This window comes from Plectropomus leopardus, chromosome 11 (assembly GCF_026936395.1).
Source record: "Plectropomus leopardus strain MGB_pleo_1.0 chromosome 11, ASM2693639v1, whole genome shotgun sequence".
Classification (NCBI taxonomy): domain Eukaryota; kingdom Metazoa; phylum Chordata; class Actinopteri; order Perciformes; family Serranidae; genus Plectropomus; species Plectropomus leopardus.
The window spans coordinates 2,595,710-2,611,743 of record NC_142186.1 but is presented as its reverse complement, the minus strand read 5'-3'; the positions used below and the strand labels follow the sequence as shown (position 1 = coordinate 2,611,743).

The following is a 16,034-nucleotide window of genomic DNA, read 5'->3' as shown; positions in this document are numbered from 1 at the left end:
GTAATTTAACCCAAAACATGATATTTTCCTAAGCATAACCAAGTTTTTTATCTTGCCTAAACCTAACCAGACACTGACCACAGTGTTGCATGTAAAGAAATGTAAAATTGCTAGGTTTTTGGGACATTGTTTACATGCACATGTAATAAATCTCTGGTTTGCAGAAATGCACAGTGCCAACATTTCTTCTGGTGTTGGATTGTTACAGACCTGCGGGTTAGGTTTGCCATGATCTTTTCATGACATCAAGAAGTTTTTTAAGTTGCCTGACCTGAACCAAACAGAAGTAGTAAAAAGTGAGAATTTTCAAAAAGGTAGCATTGTTCTGATTCTTGCAGAGTTGTCCAATATCAGCATTCTTTTCTGGCATTAGGGCTGTTTCTGGAGATCTTTGCCGAGAGGAGTGTTAATGGTAATTATATATCTCAGAGGTTTGCAGAGGTGCTGATATTTAATTGATTCAAATGTCGATATAGCATTTCATGAACCTGTGTGTCAAAAAAGCTGATTGTCAGTTGCAAGACATTTTTTTTCTACCTAAAAGGAATATAAGTATAAAAGGAAAGCATTTCAAACATTTGTGATGTTCACTCAAATCAGGACAAGGCGGCATCTTCCAGCCTTTAGTCGCTATTGCTTTAGATTTTTATTTTTATTTTTTTTTTGAATTTCCAGTCAGACAACAGAATAAGTTGTTATTTCGGTTATTGATGTTCCTAAATATCAGACTGAAACAGAAGTGCATTAACCCTGTTTTGTTTGAGTTGCTCTTCTTCCTTCCACCGAGAGCAAGCTTCTTAGACAAATTGCCCATGCTTTCATGACAAATGGTAGAAATTTCAGATGAGCTAAATGCAAAGCGGTCGAGTTTTGGTGTTTATATGGAAAAAAGTCGTCTGGCGTACCCAGCACTAGTGGTGCTATGTTTAAATGCCACGGCACATAGTTTGGTATGCCTGCATAACCAGTATTTTACATGATTCTATCTGCACTGAAACCAAATTAAAAAAAAATAAGCAAAAAACAAATTGTAAACCAAGGTACAAGGTAGATGTATTGTCACTTTTTGTAAATGTGGTTTAAGAAGAAATTAAATTTAAGTTGATCCTAAATCCTGCTACATCTTTTGAAAAGTTGAAGAGTCTCACAGCCTGGGGAAAGAAGCTGCTCTGTAGTCTGGTGGTTCTGCAGCAGATACTTCTGTATCTTTTTCCAGATGGCAGCAGGGTGAACAGGCTGTGGCTGGGGTGGCTGCTGTCTTTCAGTATGTTTTGGGCTCTGTGCAGACACCTCACTTCACAGATGCTCTGTAGATGGGAACCAGTGATGTTCTGAGCAGTTTTAATCACCCACTGCACAATTTATTGTGTTTTGCAGATTGGTACCTGGGATCCTCCAAGTGGCCTGAACATGACAGACAACCAGAAGGGGAAGACGACGAATGTTTCTGATTCCTTATCCAATCGATCCTTGGTTGTCTCCACCATACTGGTAATTTATTCATTCAGTTAATCTATTTTTTGTTGTCTGAATTGTTGCTGTTGCACTTACACCACCAGAATAATTTCCCTCATTGGATACCAAGCTTTTATTTACTTTTATTTCACAGAGAATCAAAAAAGGCAGTAGAAGGACCCGCAAATAGCATTTGAAGTTTTGTGTGTAATGTAAAGACCATAGGAAAACTATGCTGATGGCTAGGGTCAAATCTGCAGTGGGGAATGTGATGAGCATATTCTTATATTCTTAGCATGTTGTATGTTTGGGGAAAAGGTTTCTATTATAAGAATTTTTTTGTCGGTGAACCGTGTGAGTCAAAGTGGAGCTGGATTTTGTAAACTTACCTTTGTTAAATGCTACTGTTGTTCTGGGCTTTATATGAGTAGCTACAGGAAAACTAGGCTAGCAACTAGGCTAATTTATGCAATATAAATTGTTGTAGGCTCATGCTGATAATGTTAGCATGTTGTATATTTGGGGAAATGTGTCTAATATAAGACAAATGTTTTGTCGTTGAACCATGCGAGTTATAATGGATCTGAATTTTGCAATGCAACCTTTGTTAAGTGTTGCTGTCTTTCCTGGCTTCATATTTGTACAGGAAAACTCTGTTAGCTGCTATGCTAATTTTTGCATATGTATATGTCTAGCAAAAGATGATTGTTTTGTCTCCAAACCTTGTGAGTTATATTGGAGCTTACTTTTGTACTTTCGCTTAATGTTGTTGCTATTAAGCCAAGTTTTATGTGTGTTTTACACGTGTTAGTTTAATCAATCAAACTTAACTTCTATGAACAGAAACACACACACCACAAATATACAGTAAATGCTACAAATGGTGTAGGCCACTTGTGAAGGCTTCAGCGTTGAGCTTTTATGGAACCATAAATCAGCCTTGACAGTGGCGGGACAATCAGAGGGAAACAGAATGCAGCTGAATGGGAAGCTTATCTCACAGTCCACATCAGTGGAGTCAGATTGGTATTTTGATCAGGTCTTTGGTAAAGAAAACACAAACCTGCTCTGTACAGTTCAATGACGTTAACAGAATTTCTGCATAACGTCTGCAAAGTCCAAACAGTTTAAACCTCGCTGCCATTTTCCACAATGTGCAAATTAAATATTGCAGCTTTAAATGTCTGTTTATAGCCAAATCAAATTGTAATGGTGCTTTATGTGGGACCAATTATAGAAGGCTCGAACAGCTCTCAGCCATAACAGACTCCCTCCAAAGATGTCATTATTTTTAAGCTTTTCCTCTTGAAAAATCCTTCACTGCTTTGCCTGAGCTGCCCTTTCTGTTTAGAGCACTTTCTGGGGATGCTGCTCTCCGACTCAATTGAAGTAGAGTACCCCAAAGCACTGCACTCCCAAATTGCCAGTTGACTTCACCACTGTGGAGGACTCCAATTTGGTGGGAGCAGGCTCAGGCAGGAAAAATTGACTGATTGATTGTCCAATAAGATTTCATGGTTTACGGCTCTGCCTCCTACCGACCAATTTATCAGGCATATTGTGTTATTGTCTCTCTGCCAGTGGTGCCAAAATCCAAGGAATTCAGACATAACGTTGAGAGTAGGCCGTAAAATGTGTCTATTCTCTGTCTTCTACGCAGTGATTTCCTCTAGTGATATACAGCAACATAAGAAAATTGCATGAGAAATAATTAATTTTGCTTTATAGCTACAATGGAGGTCTTAGACTACATTTCTTTAAACTTTAGAGATGTCCAAAGTCACTGTATCTGTTTAACCAAAAACTTAAAATAAAAATAAAAAAGTTACTGTTATTTTCTGGCCTAATATTATTACATTGATATAATAATATTGGCATAAAAGTAATTACAAAATATATTTCCACATTTTCAGAATTCGATTTTCTTTTTTCTACTTTATGTTTTGACATTGAGGAAATGACCACAGACTTCAGCTTAAAACTACAGGTTTTAAGCACCATTTTGATGTTTAGGTGGCAGGATTTTGAAAGAAGTCCAGCTGCCATACACAGTTTTGACTTGTAACTCCAGAGATTCCCTGAGTGATCGCAGGGAACTATGATGTGGGTCGACCCAGCTGTGGTCTCGGGTGGGTTCCGGAAAGCTCAGTACAAAATGTCACCAGTTTGGGAGGACGGGTCAAGAAATAATTTACAGAAACATATTGCATGAAATAGTCCACCTTCCCCCTTTGTCTCCCCCTTCTCTTTGTCTCTCTGCCTCTCTCTAACACACCTCTGAGAGCGCCACAGCGTTCACTCTTGTCTCTGTTCTGAGAATGTTGACCCTGTAATGCATAAAGTAGTAGTGCAGTATTAACAAAAAAAAAATCCTTACTCACTAAGTACTCACTTACAACTACTTCATGAAATCAAAGTCTACTGTTGCAAACAGAAAAGGCATTTGTATTTTGTGGTCATCTGCAGTGATATGAATCAATTTGAAGAAACATAAAGGCAGACACACACACATGTCAATTATGTACATAGTAAATGTACTTTTGTAGCACTTTTCTAGTTGTCTAGTTGTTACATTCACCCATTCACACACACATTCACATACTGGTGGCCGAGCCTCCCCCCAATGTTAAAATGCTCAACTTTACAGAAGGAAATCCACGTTCACAACCTGGTACAAAAAACTGTTTGTCTCCCAAGCTAAATTTAACATGACAAACCTTTGAAACCTGGATTGATATCACTTTTCTTCTGCTGCATTTGCGGGTCGACTTAGCAAAAAATGTCCCACAAATAGCCACAAATTAGTCTGTTTGTATGATTATTATTCACAAAAGTTAGTGAGGAATATACAGAGAGCTATATTTATACAAAGCATAATAATGTTTGAAATTAGTTTTAAAGATAAGTAAATTTTTTAAGCTTGTTTTTGAGGGTTTTTATTTTTTAGTTGGTTTTATTTATTCATTCAATGTCATTTTCAAATTGTTTACTTGTACATTTTACTAATTTCTAGCTAACCTGTTGGTCATTTATAAGTTGCTCATTGCCATCTTGTCATGTTTTTGGAAGAAATCAAGCCTTTTTGCCTGTGTTTCAAAGGGTTAATGTTATGTTAAAATATTCCTTCAGGGGCTCTATAACTTCACAAAGATACTGCTGAGTTCACAACATGCTATCAGTGCACACAGCATTAACAACAACAACAAAAAACAATGAACTGAATTACCACCACCTTATTGCCAAATGGAGCTGTCGTTTTCCTGTCATCTAATGATTTCCTTACCATACCTCCTGTGTGTGTGAACACATACATGCCTGTACTCTTACAAACAGCAGGCACAGACTGTGTGCCGCGTGAAATCCATGACAGTGGAGGGAAACTTGTAGAAGCAAGTCAAATTAAAGCCATTTATGATCCTGTTATTGAGGAGGCAAGCGTAAAAATAACAATATCAAGTAAATTGCGGGTTGTCATTATTTATCGTGGGCCTTCTTTCCTTCCGCGCGTGCTGTGAAGTGATTGGATTGCAGTTATTAGCAAAGACTCTGCACGGCTGTAATTGCCATATCAGGACTGAGTCATGGGGAGATGTGTGATGGCTGTGAGCAGCGAGGAGAAGAAGGGAGGGCTGACAATAATTGGGTTTGTTACATTTGATTGATGCACACTTTCATCCAGCTTCTCATCATTTTCTCAGGGATTATGTACTATAAAACATGATGTAATTACTGTTGAGATCTTGGCCTATCAACAGTTTATCTACTTTGGAAATCACTCCCGTAATGTTGCGGTGGAAATGAAGTACCTTTAGGCTAATGGCTGGGGCTGCAGATAATATACTGTGTAATGTCTTAGAGAGAGCAAGGAGCAGGCCTGCCTCCTCTTCTACTGAAACACAGTTTCAAACGTCTGCAGGAGAATAGGAGAGCTTCATTCCGACTGCTTTAATATACACAACAACCGACTGCTTTAATATACACAACAACGGTCAAACTCAGGGTTAGTGTTGCGCAAAATTTAACCCTTGGGGCCTGCTTTAATATTACACACTCTCAGCTCTCTGCGCACAAACTGCACTTTTCAAGATGAAGCTTTAAAAATGATCACACATTAATATTATTTTATACTTTTGGTGAGTTAACGTTTTAACCAACATCAGTCCTAATCGTATATATATCAAATATTTATTCATTTTCAGAAGTTTAACCCTTTAAATGTTAGGTTTTTGTCATAACTCTGTCATAACTTTTTAGATAAAATTAAACTCACAACTAATGAATAATGTTCAATATACTACATGCTAAAAAGATTATTCTTGTTTCTTATTATCACAGCCTGGGATTTATCAATGATTTGCAGCAACAATATTTTTTTATGCATTATTACTGTTCTATGCACAAATTTGCTTTTCAAAATCAGGCTACAAAAAAAATAATACATTAATATGATTTTCTACTTTCACTGTCATGTACTTCTATATTTTAAAGCAACATAAGTCCTAATCGTAAATATCAGATTAATTATGAGAATTTTAACCCTTTAAATGTTAGGTTTTTTTTTCATGATTCCACTATGTTATTAGATGAGAAAACAAAAATATTCAATACACAACATGCAGAGCAGATTTTTTATTTTATTATTTAATGATCACAATCCGGGATATGTCAATGATTTGCAGCAACACTGATTGTGACAGCGCGCCTAATGGAAATAGCATGTATTTTCTCCAGATGCTAAATATGATAAAAATGATGTTATAAAGTGGAAAATAGTAAAAATGACAAATTGACAAGTTTCAATGTAACCGCCCCATAACAATGTGCAAATGCAATGTATCCATGGTTTGTACAGTGCCAACATTTTGGTTGTCCAAAAGTATAATCAAAATGATTCATTTGATGGTTAGGTTTAGGCAGAAAAGCTACCTGGTTATGAGGGAACTTTTGTCATTATTGCAAACAAACCCATAAAAAGATCAAGTAACGATAAGTGAGTCAGTTTTTCAATATTTTCTGTACTTCTCTACCCTTCCAGCACCAAAACCACTGATTCATACCTAAAAAGGTAAATCTACAAGAACGTAATACTCCCAAATATATAGCATTATTAAAAAATAAACAAACAAACAAACAAACAAAAAATACTCAGTAATTTTCAAAACCAGCTGGTCACTGTAGTTTTTATTGACCATTACTCGAACAGGAAGAGAGTTTGCTGGGGACTATTTTCAGTGGCAAAGTAATCCAAATTAAGTGCTCTAGTGAGTGATTTATGCAGCAAAACAGTGTTTCAAATGAATTACAGTGTGAGTCAAAATCAACTACAGTGTGTGTGTTCATGATAATGAAAGAACATGTCATCCTGTGCAACAGTGTGGCTCATTGATGTGTCTGAATACTGTAGTTTTTGAGCTCTATGGTAGAGGAAGAACATACAGTATATAAGGCTTTGATAAACACACAACATTTTATAGTACATAATCTGCAATGTAAAAAAAAATGTCAGCATGGTCTTTACTTTGTAAAACCTCAGGAAGCTATTTTTTATTTTATTTTTTTTCAATTTTCACCTGGCTATATTAAAAAGAAGGTTGTTGGGAACTTTATGTTGTATATGATGTTGAAAATTTCAGTTTTTGTATTTTTTTTAAATATATTTTGCAAATTCTAAATTTTGACAAAAATATTTTCTTTTTTTTCTTGTAAATGCATGTTGGTTCAAAATGTTGGTCATCGGTCTCATTAACTACTTATTATTGGTACCAGAATCAACAGTAAAAAAAATATATATCAGTATCCCCTATTACATACATTGATGGTTTGGCTGTGCGCAGGATTTGATGACAATAAGTCTTCATTCAAAATATTTCTAAGCTACAGTTGCAGTCATTCTGACACACCTCTGAGAGCGCCACAGCGTTCACTCTTGTCTCTGTTCTGAGAATGTTGCCCCTGTAATGCATAAAGTTGGCTCCTAAAGAGTGAGTGGGTGCAGTATTAACAAAAAAAAATCCTTACTCACTAAGTACTCACTTACAACTACTTCATGAAATCAAAGTCTACTGTTGCAAACAGAAAAGACATATTATTACATTCTGTGCAGTCAGTTAGAGAAAATATATACCTTTATGCAGCGGTGACTCACTGCATTGTCTGCTTCGTACACAACCCACTACAGATCCAAAACAAGAAACTTGAGTTAAGTCAGTCAAGTACATAATCTCTTCACATTTATATTTGCATTTTTCAAAAGTTGTAGTTTTCATATCGGAATTAAAGGTGAAACTTAACACTGAGAGTTCTTGTAGAGCAAATAGATCAGTAGATGTTTAGAACACTGTTGAGAATTTTAATTGAAACAGAATTAATTGTGACTTTAATGTACCATCACTGTGCGAACTACCAATGATCAAAACAAATCGGTATCCTTCCTCTTCAAAAAATGAAAAAATAAAAAGTAAGAGAGAGAGAGAGAGAGAGTAAACCCACTGATTAAAATATGCCTGAACAACAGAACAGCCTCTGGTCAGGTCTCATTTCCATTTGGCTGGGAGTATTCAGGGCAACTGTTCTTGGATGAGATGTGAGGAAATGGAAACAGGCAACCCACAGACCTTACAGGATGTTTCACAGTTAGCAAAAAAACAGATGTGGAAAGATAATTAATAAATATGAAGAGTTTCATTAATCACTCGATCACACTGACAAATAAGTACCGTAAAGGATCATTAAGCTAAATGCCCAAGTTTTCAAACAGATGTTGTTAGTTTAACATATTCTGACGATTATCTGCTGTGTGATGCATCTCTATTTCTACATCTCACATTTCTAAAATGTAATGAGGGTCTTTCTTCTCCTTTTTTGGATGCTCTGGTACTATGGAGTTTCTGTCAGGTTTCAGCCTCAATACCTGCCTGAACTCAACCCGGCATAGATAACCACAGAAGATGCAGGACAACTTCACTTTCAACTCATTTTATTGAAATGATCATTGTTGAAGTGAGAGTGTTAGAGGTTTGAAACCTCAAAGAAAAAGGAAAACAAGTCATTTTAGTTAATTAAGTCAATAAATTATTTTCTTGAATAACATAAATCATGTCAGGTACAATCAATCAATCTGTGGCTTGAATAAAGTCACTTGATTTCAATCAAATAGTTAAATGGGGACATTGTTTTATTATGTTAAATATTCAATTTAATCAACATCATGCTGTACCAAATATTTATTAAATGTATTTATTGCAAATTTAAATATGTTAAACAATTAATTCCAAGCAAATCAATCAGTGTTAATGACTCAAAATTATAAAATACACCAATGAATCCCTTAATCACCTAATCAAATATCTGTATAAATGAACTTAAATTATGGCCTCGTCCTTTAAACCATTTCATTGACACCTAAGCTCTGAAATATTACATCTGTAATCAAGCCAGAAATTCACAAACAACTTGGATCAGCCACAGATTACAGCATTAAACACTGAAGTGAACAATCGCAACACCGTCACACAAGTCACAGAAATTAAACAACATATGGCTTAAAAGCTATCTTAACTGCACAAATAGACGTGCAACAAAATACAAATGGCAGCTGACTTTACTGCCAGTTAATACATCTACAGAATCAGGTTTCATTAGATCACCTGGAACTCCAAATGCACTAAACTGCAAATAAGTCTGTTTCTCTGTGATTTTGTTTTCAACATAAAGCCTTATTTTAGCTATGATAACTGACATACGCTCATTCAAGCTAGCATTATCATTTCTAGTGGCCCTCTGCCAGATCAGCATTTAAACATTATTTGAACCACTCATGTTCAAAAAAACAGAGGCAGAGAGAAACAAACTGAAAGGTATACTTTGCAAGATTTTCCTGAGAACACATTATGTAGACTCAAACACAAGTAATCCATCTCAGCCCTCACAGCAACTCTCACCTCTCAACTCTAACATTATCTTAACATGTGTGATTGGTTGTCACGGGCATGTCCTTTTGTGAGCCTCTAAGGTGTGGATACCCAGTGGAAATGAGATGAACTGCATCACAATATAAGAATGTGACAGCAGTTTTTGTGTTATCACAGTGCTGTACTGTTGCATTTTTACAGTTGTAAATATTTTAGCATTGTTAAAAATATCAGTATTTCTAACAATATATCATAACATTGGATGGGAGATGCATGTTAATGAGATCAACTATGAATATAATTTCTGCACCATCTAATCTGTTGTGTTTCTGGAGAATATTTCTCTGACTTCTATGTCTTTCCACCATTTTTTTTCCTCTGCTAAAGAAACACTTAAGCCTCTTAAGATTCCTACTTTCTACTCCTAACAGCTATTCACCTCAGGAGCTCTCCTAAGGGCTAAGATGCTTTGTGAATAACTTTTATTTGTACTAGGACCTACTCTTAACTTTAAGGGGAAATTCAAAGAAAGCGTCATCATTTCAAGAGTTCTTCTGTTCTAGGAAGCATTGTGAAGGCCCCAGGACTTCACAAAAGTAGTAGTGATCAGACAGAAAGCAGCATTCAACCAGTATGAAGCTACAAAACGCAGAGACAGTGCCAAAAACTCCACAAATATAGTGAAATGATGTGTTGTGAACCAGGCTCCAGAGCAGACTGTGGGTCCATAAGACTGATTCTCTTCTTTGTATGCAAAATATATGCAAATCATACTGTCCTTGCCCCTCCCATCAAAATACTCCCCTTAAAAAAAAGGGTAAAAAAACCCACCAACACTGAGAGGCATAAAGAACAAATCAGCAGATTATCATTGAAAAATACATTAAAAATGCAAAAAATTGAAGAAAATGAAAAATCTTTTTTTATGCTTGTGTTTAATTATTTTTAATTAACTGTCACTGTTCAAGTTCCATACAGGGGCCAATGCTGCCATCATCTGATGTGGAACTAAATCAGATTATAATCTAACTATATTGACTCAAATATCATAAAAATGATTGGAGTTCTTTCTGTTAATGTCCCTTGGAATATTGTCCCCATGGCAACACAGTTAAGAGAATCTCTTTGTTTGATTACTGATTAAATCATTTTTGAATAGCCTTAAATTTAGACAAGATATTGTGGTTTTTTTTTGTTTGTTTGTTTTTTATAAACAATATATTTATTTAAAAAATTCTTTGTGCATATATCAGGGTTATTTTTTCATGCTATAACAACATTTAAACATTTCTTCAAAATATTTCTTATAATAGGTGTGTCCTATCAAAATGTGTTAATATGCACATATTGTGGTAATAACAAAACAAATATGTCATCATAAAATGTATATATAATTAATATATATTGTATGAAAAGGATCCTGTTTTAAGATAATTCTGATCTAACAAAATTTTTAGCAGACTCTTAGGAATGTTCCGGGGGATATTACATATATATATCACCATGTATTCAGTATGCTGCTTTGTTATGTTTAAGCCAATGGGCAGTCTAAGATCACACTTCCACTGCATGCTGAGAGCACCTGATGATTTGCTTTGTGCTGCGTTGCACGGAGAGGAATCAATAATACTAAAATAAATGTTTAAAAATGACTCAAATAAGGCACTATCATTTGTTTTTACTGAGGCACAAAATCCATTGTTTTTAATTTGTTGGAGAAGAATGAGCTTGGTTTTGTGTTTAAGGAGAGTCTGCAGAGAGGCACGGATGTGGTGTAGCTTTAATTAGGTTTGTTTCACAGAGATACTCAGCTTCTCCTTCACTCTATCTTTTTAATTAAAGATGCTGCGGCCTCTGTCTGCAGCCAGCCTTGCCGCAGGAGACACCGTGGAGAGGCTGTGTTTAGGTTTTTATGTTTGTGTGTACTCAGGGTAGCAAGGTTAGGGAGTGACCCTGTTCCAAAAGTGACAAATGCCATTACTGGTTAACTGATAAGCCAAAAACTATGTTCTAGTATGTCATGCAATTGGAATACAGCTGAATAATTTAAATGTATTTCACGAATTGATTATGTCTTTTTTTTTAACATAACTTTTCTGTCAGTTGTTAAGATATGCCATAAATAATATTACCCCCCGCTTTCCACATTTATGAGCAGTACATGAAAAGTAAGTAAATACTTCAACAGTAAAAAAAAAACAATAACACAATAAAGACATAGTTGTAAATCTGTGCAGTTATATAAATACATTTTTAACCAAACAGTTTAAACTCCCCTGTGAATGACTATATTATATGTTTTATTACACTCCATAATTTCTTTATAAGCCAATAACAATAAAGTTAAATTTAATTAAAGTTAATTTTATTTTTCAACTTATTTTGTAAAATTGCACTTAATGTATTGAAATATTTAATAATGTTTAATATTGTTGACCCACCCTTAAAAACATTAATAAAAAAGATTAATAATACTATTAATTATACTTTTATTATCATTATTATTATTGTTATTATTATTATTATTATTATTAGTAGTAGTAGTAGTAGTAGAATAAAAACTGGCATGACATTTCACAGGGGCTCCTTGACCTCTGACCTCAAGATATTTGAATATGAAAGGTAATATTTTCGCCTATTCTAAACATGGTTTATTTGAGTCTTGAGTCTTGAAAATTCAATGAGGCCAATTTTATTCATGTATGATGATTCCAGTTTCCATAGCAGCCATTTTATTGTCGTGAGACCTTTTTTTTTTTTCTACTTGACATCATAGTATAATATGACCTATTGTGACCTCTAAGAAAATCAAAATGTAATCAACCTTTGCAGCCACAAACTACAGACAGTGGGCATTCAAAGGAATGACGGCTTTCTGGGAAATGTCTTTTGTAAAAAATAGTCCACCTTTGCCTTAATAAGGATAGAAACTTTTTATTTTATTTTATTTATTTATTTATTTATTCATTTATTTTTGGCCCATTGCAATACACAAAAAGGGTGGTAAAAAGGGATGCTTTTTAGGGGAAAAATGCCAAAAAACAGTTGAAGAAACAGTTGTTCACCAGTGTTGGCCTTAGTGTTCCAGTTGCGATGAAAAACGTACATATTTGTTTCTAAAAATGACTTTTTTGTTTTCAGTTAATTGATATAAAAGGCTAACATATCAAATATGAAACAAAATTATATCCATGAATGCTAATTATATATATATATATATATATATATATATATATATATATATATATATATATATATATATATATATATATATATATATAAAAAATCAAAGTCTTTATATATATATATATATATATATATATACATGTATAAAGACTTTGATTTAGAGAAAAAAAGATAAATATTGAATTTTCTGGCTATTATTTCATGGTTCAGGCTTTACAGAGCTACTTCCAGCACTGTGTATGTTGCACAGAGGACAAGTAGAGTTTCAGTTGTTGCAGTGGCAGTTGCAGTCATGTATATATGTAAAGTCAAAGTGAAATCTTTTTTAAATATATTTTACCAGTTGATTGCACGGTGACAGCAGTGTTAACCCTTTCATAAATTAATTGATATTTTTTGGCTTGCTGTGATAAAATGTGTTTCCTCCATGACTCCACGGTGCAGATTGCACACACAGTGCATCAGCAACACATGTACTGTATGTAATCTTATTGGGCCCTGTGCTCATGTGTCAGATTAGGTACGTCACTGGGCCCATGTTGATACGATTAATTGGGATTAAAGCGTGTGAATAGCAGCTGGAGAGCCACGCCAGATGAATCAAACCGTGCCATTAAGAATTCCTTTGAACAGCATCTCTGTTGAAGCTTTAATTCATAAATGACAGTCATTGCTAAATCTCTGCTGGTCAGTGTTGGCCTTAATCAAACCAGAATCAACAAATTTCATGAATTATTGCATAATTTCAATGACTGGAGCAGAGGAGGCTTTGGAGTTGACTAATGATCAGATCTGCGTCAGTATAATCCAAATTGTTAGTTATCGTCTCCTCTGCCATTGCACCAGTGTTCAACCAAATCTCTGAAATTACAGAATGAAAGCAACATTTCTCTTATGATGTTGCTACTTCTGCAGAAACATTAAAAACTCCTCCATGCACCATTCCCTTTTTCACAGATGGAAGATGAGAGCTTTTGTAATGTCCAGAAAGAATCCCAGGTATAACTGACTGCACCAGTGAGAGATGCTTTTTGTTAATGTGCCCAGCCATGCTTTATGATAATTACAGTCTTTCACAGCTGACAGGAGGTGAGAGGTCAGAAGCTGCTAATGGGCTCACAATAGCGTCTTTGTGCTCCACATGCTTGATAACACTTGTTCTGCTAGTGAACATGGCAGCAAATAGCGACGGGGAGAAAATGGTCACATTATAAAAAGAGGAAATAAATTATCTTTTAAAGGGGCTGAGGAGGAATTCACTGTCACTGTGGTCAAACTGGCATTTGACAGAGATAAAAATAAAGCAAAATTGTTCAGCTATGTGTACACCTTTAATGAGGCATGTGCGTGTACTGTGTAAGGTAGGGTACAGAGCACACTGCAGAGGCAAAGTGCAGTACTGTAACAGGAAAGCATTGGGGAATTCAATAAGCAAAAACTATAGACTGTATAGATAATGGACATAGCCACTAGAGCTGGATCCAAATATTTGGCTATTCCAGATTTTCAGTTTGCAATTTAGGCATTTGGATATTCTTTTTGTTTTGTTTTGTTTTTTCTTTTTGCAGAGGATGAATAATTTCAGTGTTTGTTGTTCTGCTGCTGCACACAGTGACAGAAGTGATCATTTTACCCCACACTTTTCAATTTAGAACACTGGACACATTGCCCCCCCACGAAAGCTACGATTTTTCATTGTTGATTAATGGCAAAGCTCTGGACTCCAGAAAATGGTATTCAAGACAGCCCTAGTAGCCACTGTGACGTCACCCATTTTAAAGCCTTGAGTTTAGCATTTCGGCTGTCACTATCTTGGATTTTTTGGAGTCCATAGTGACTAACTGCATTCCAGTATATTACCATACTATTTAGTATGCTAGAAAAGGGATTAATAAGTCCCAAGACAAAGTATACTAAATGCAGTATGCCAAAAATCCCAGGATGTTCAGCTGCATCTGGTATTTTGCAGCATACAAGCCAGCATGCTTTTCTTAATGTTCTGACTCATAATCTCTACATGGACTGAGCTGCAGACTGATGACAGCTGATGGACAGCTGATTGACAGCCGACAGAAGACGCAGTGACTGATCTTAGCACATTAAGGTGACAGCTGGTGGTAATATTTGGAATATAAATTGTTTTAGTGAAAAAGATAATCATAGAGATATCTAACAACGACAAAGAAAATGCACAAAACAACGATAGAGAAATGCATGAAGGCTAATTTCATTGATTCTAAATTATTTGAATCCACAGTGTGTGCAGGTATAACTGAAAGGTTAAACTACAAACATTTCTGCACATGCACACATCAAATCAGAATTCACATTGGGTCATGACTACTCCACCTTGACACCTTGCTAAAATTCACTTTAAATTGCAGATGGCTATATTGTGGCTGGAGTGATCCTATCCCAAAGCATTCTTTGGATTCTGTATATTTCACTCTCAGGCAACCTTTATTTCCCTTTGTTTCATTACTGTGCAGTCAATGTGTTTACAGTGCTTCATTCACTGTAATAGAGAGTGGAGGTAATGGTGAGGAAGATGTGCAGTGTCTTTGTTAGATGTGTTACTGAAAAGGAGATTGCAGAGCCTTAATGATCTCCATCGGCATCAGAAACTCAGCCCGAGCTGACCAATAACAAACCTTCCATGCAGCTCTTAACCCTCTATGGTTTTATGATGCCAGTTGGTAAAAAAAAAAAAAGCAAATCTTTTTTGTCATAATATAGATGAAGTTAACATAATTCAAAGACATTTTCAAACAAATATATAGTTTTTGGTGTACATGTGTGCTTATGTTACCTTAAAGCAATGCTGTACCATGATGGTAAGAAATGAAATAAAAGAGGGTAATGTTCAAATGTTAATAACATTGAATACTGTATGGAAAATATTCAACATTATGAAACTTCTTTTGGCTAATTTGCAGAGATAAAAAGAAAATTAGGTTAATTTGCAGAGATAAAAAGAAAATTATGATGACTGTTACGCTATAAACCTAAATACACAATACGGAAACTGTCATGGTGGGATTCCATAATGGCACAATGTTTTAAGGCAGTGTTTGCATTTAAACAATTTTCTATTAATTAATTTAATACAAAATTAGGTTTAATTTAGTACATTTAACAATTTATAATTAAACTTTACCCATCTATTTTTGTGAAACCTTTTTTTTCAAAATTTTAAAATGACAGAAAAAAATGTTCTCAGACCATTTCTGTGGAGAGAGTTAATGGGACTGAACCATGCGAGAAAGGCCCCAAAAAAGGGACTCAACATGGCCCCCAGAGAGTCATGTTACAATACATACAATGCTACTGGTCTCCTGAGGGCCCTACCTCTTTTTTTAACTATTGCAACATAATTGGGGATGTGTTGTGTGAGTGTATACACCAAAAAATGGGTATGTTACCTAGAGGCAACACGGCACATAAGGGGTTAATATAAAAAGTCTGTGTCATTTCATTGTAAGA

At 35.2% G+C, this 16,034-nt stretch overlaps 1 protein-coding gene across 2 annotated transcripts in view; it reads left to right on the top strand.

Moving 5' to 3' along the window:
• grik2 (glutamate receptor, ionotropic, kainate 2) overlaps positions 1–16,034 on the top strand; it is a 347,578-nt gene that overhangs the window by 232,351 nt on the left and 99,193 nt on the right. For both annotated transcript variants that reach the window (XM_088084955.1, XM_042489444.2), the window contains exon 10: positions 1,378–1,491. In XM_088084955.1, coding sequence (XP_087941081.1) covers positions 1,378–1,491 — 114 coding nt within the window. The remainder of the gene's footprint in view (positions 1–1,377; positions 1,492–16,034) is intronic.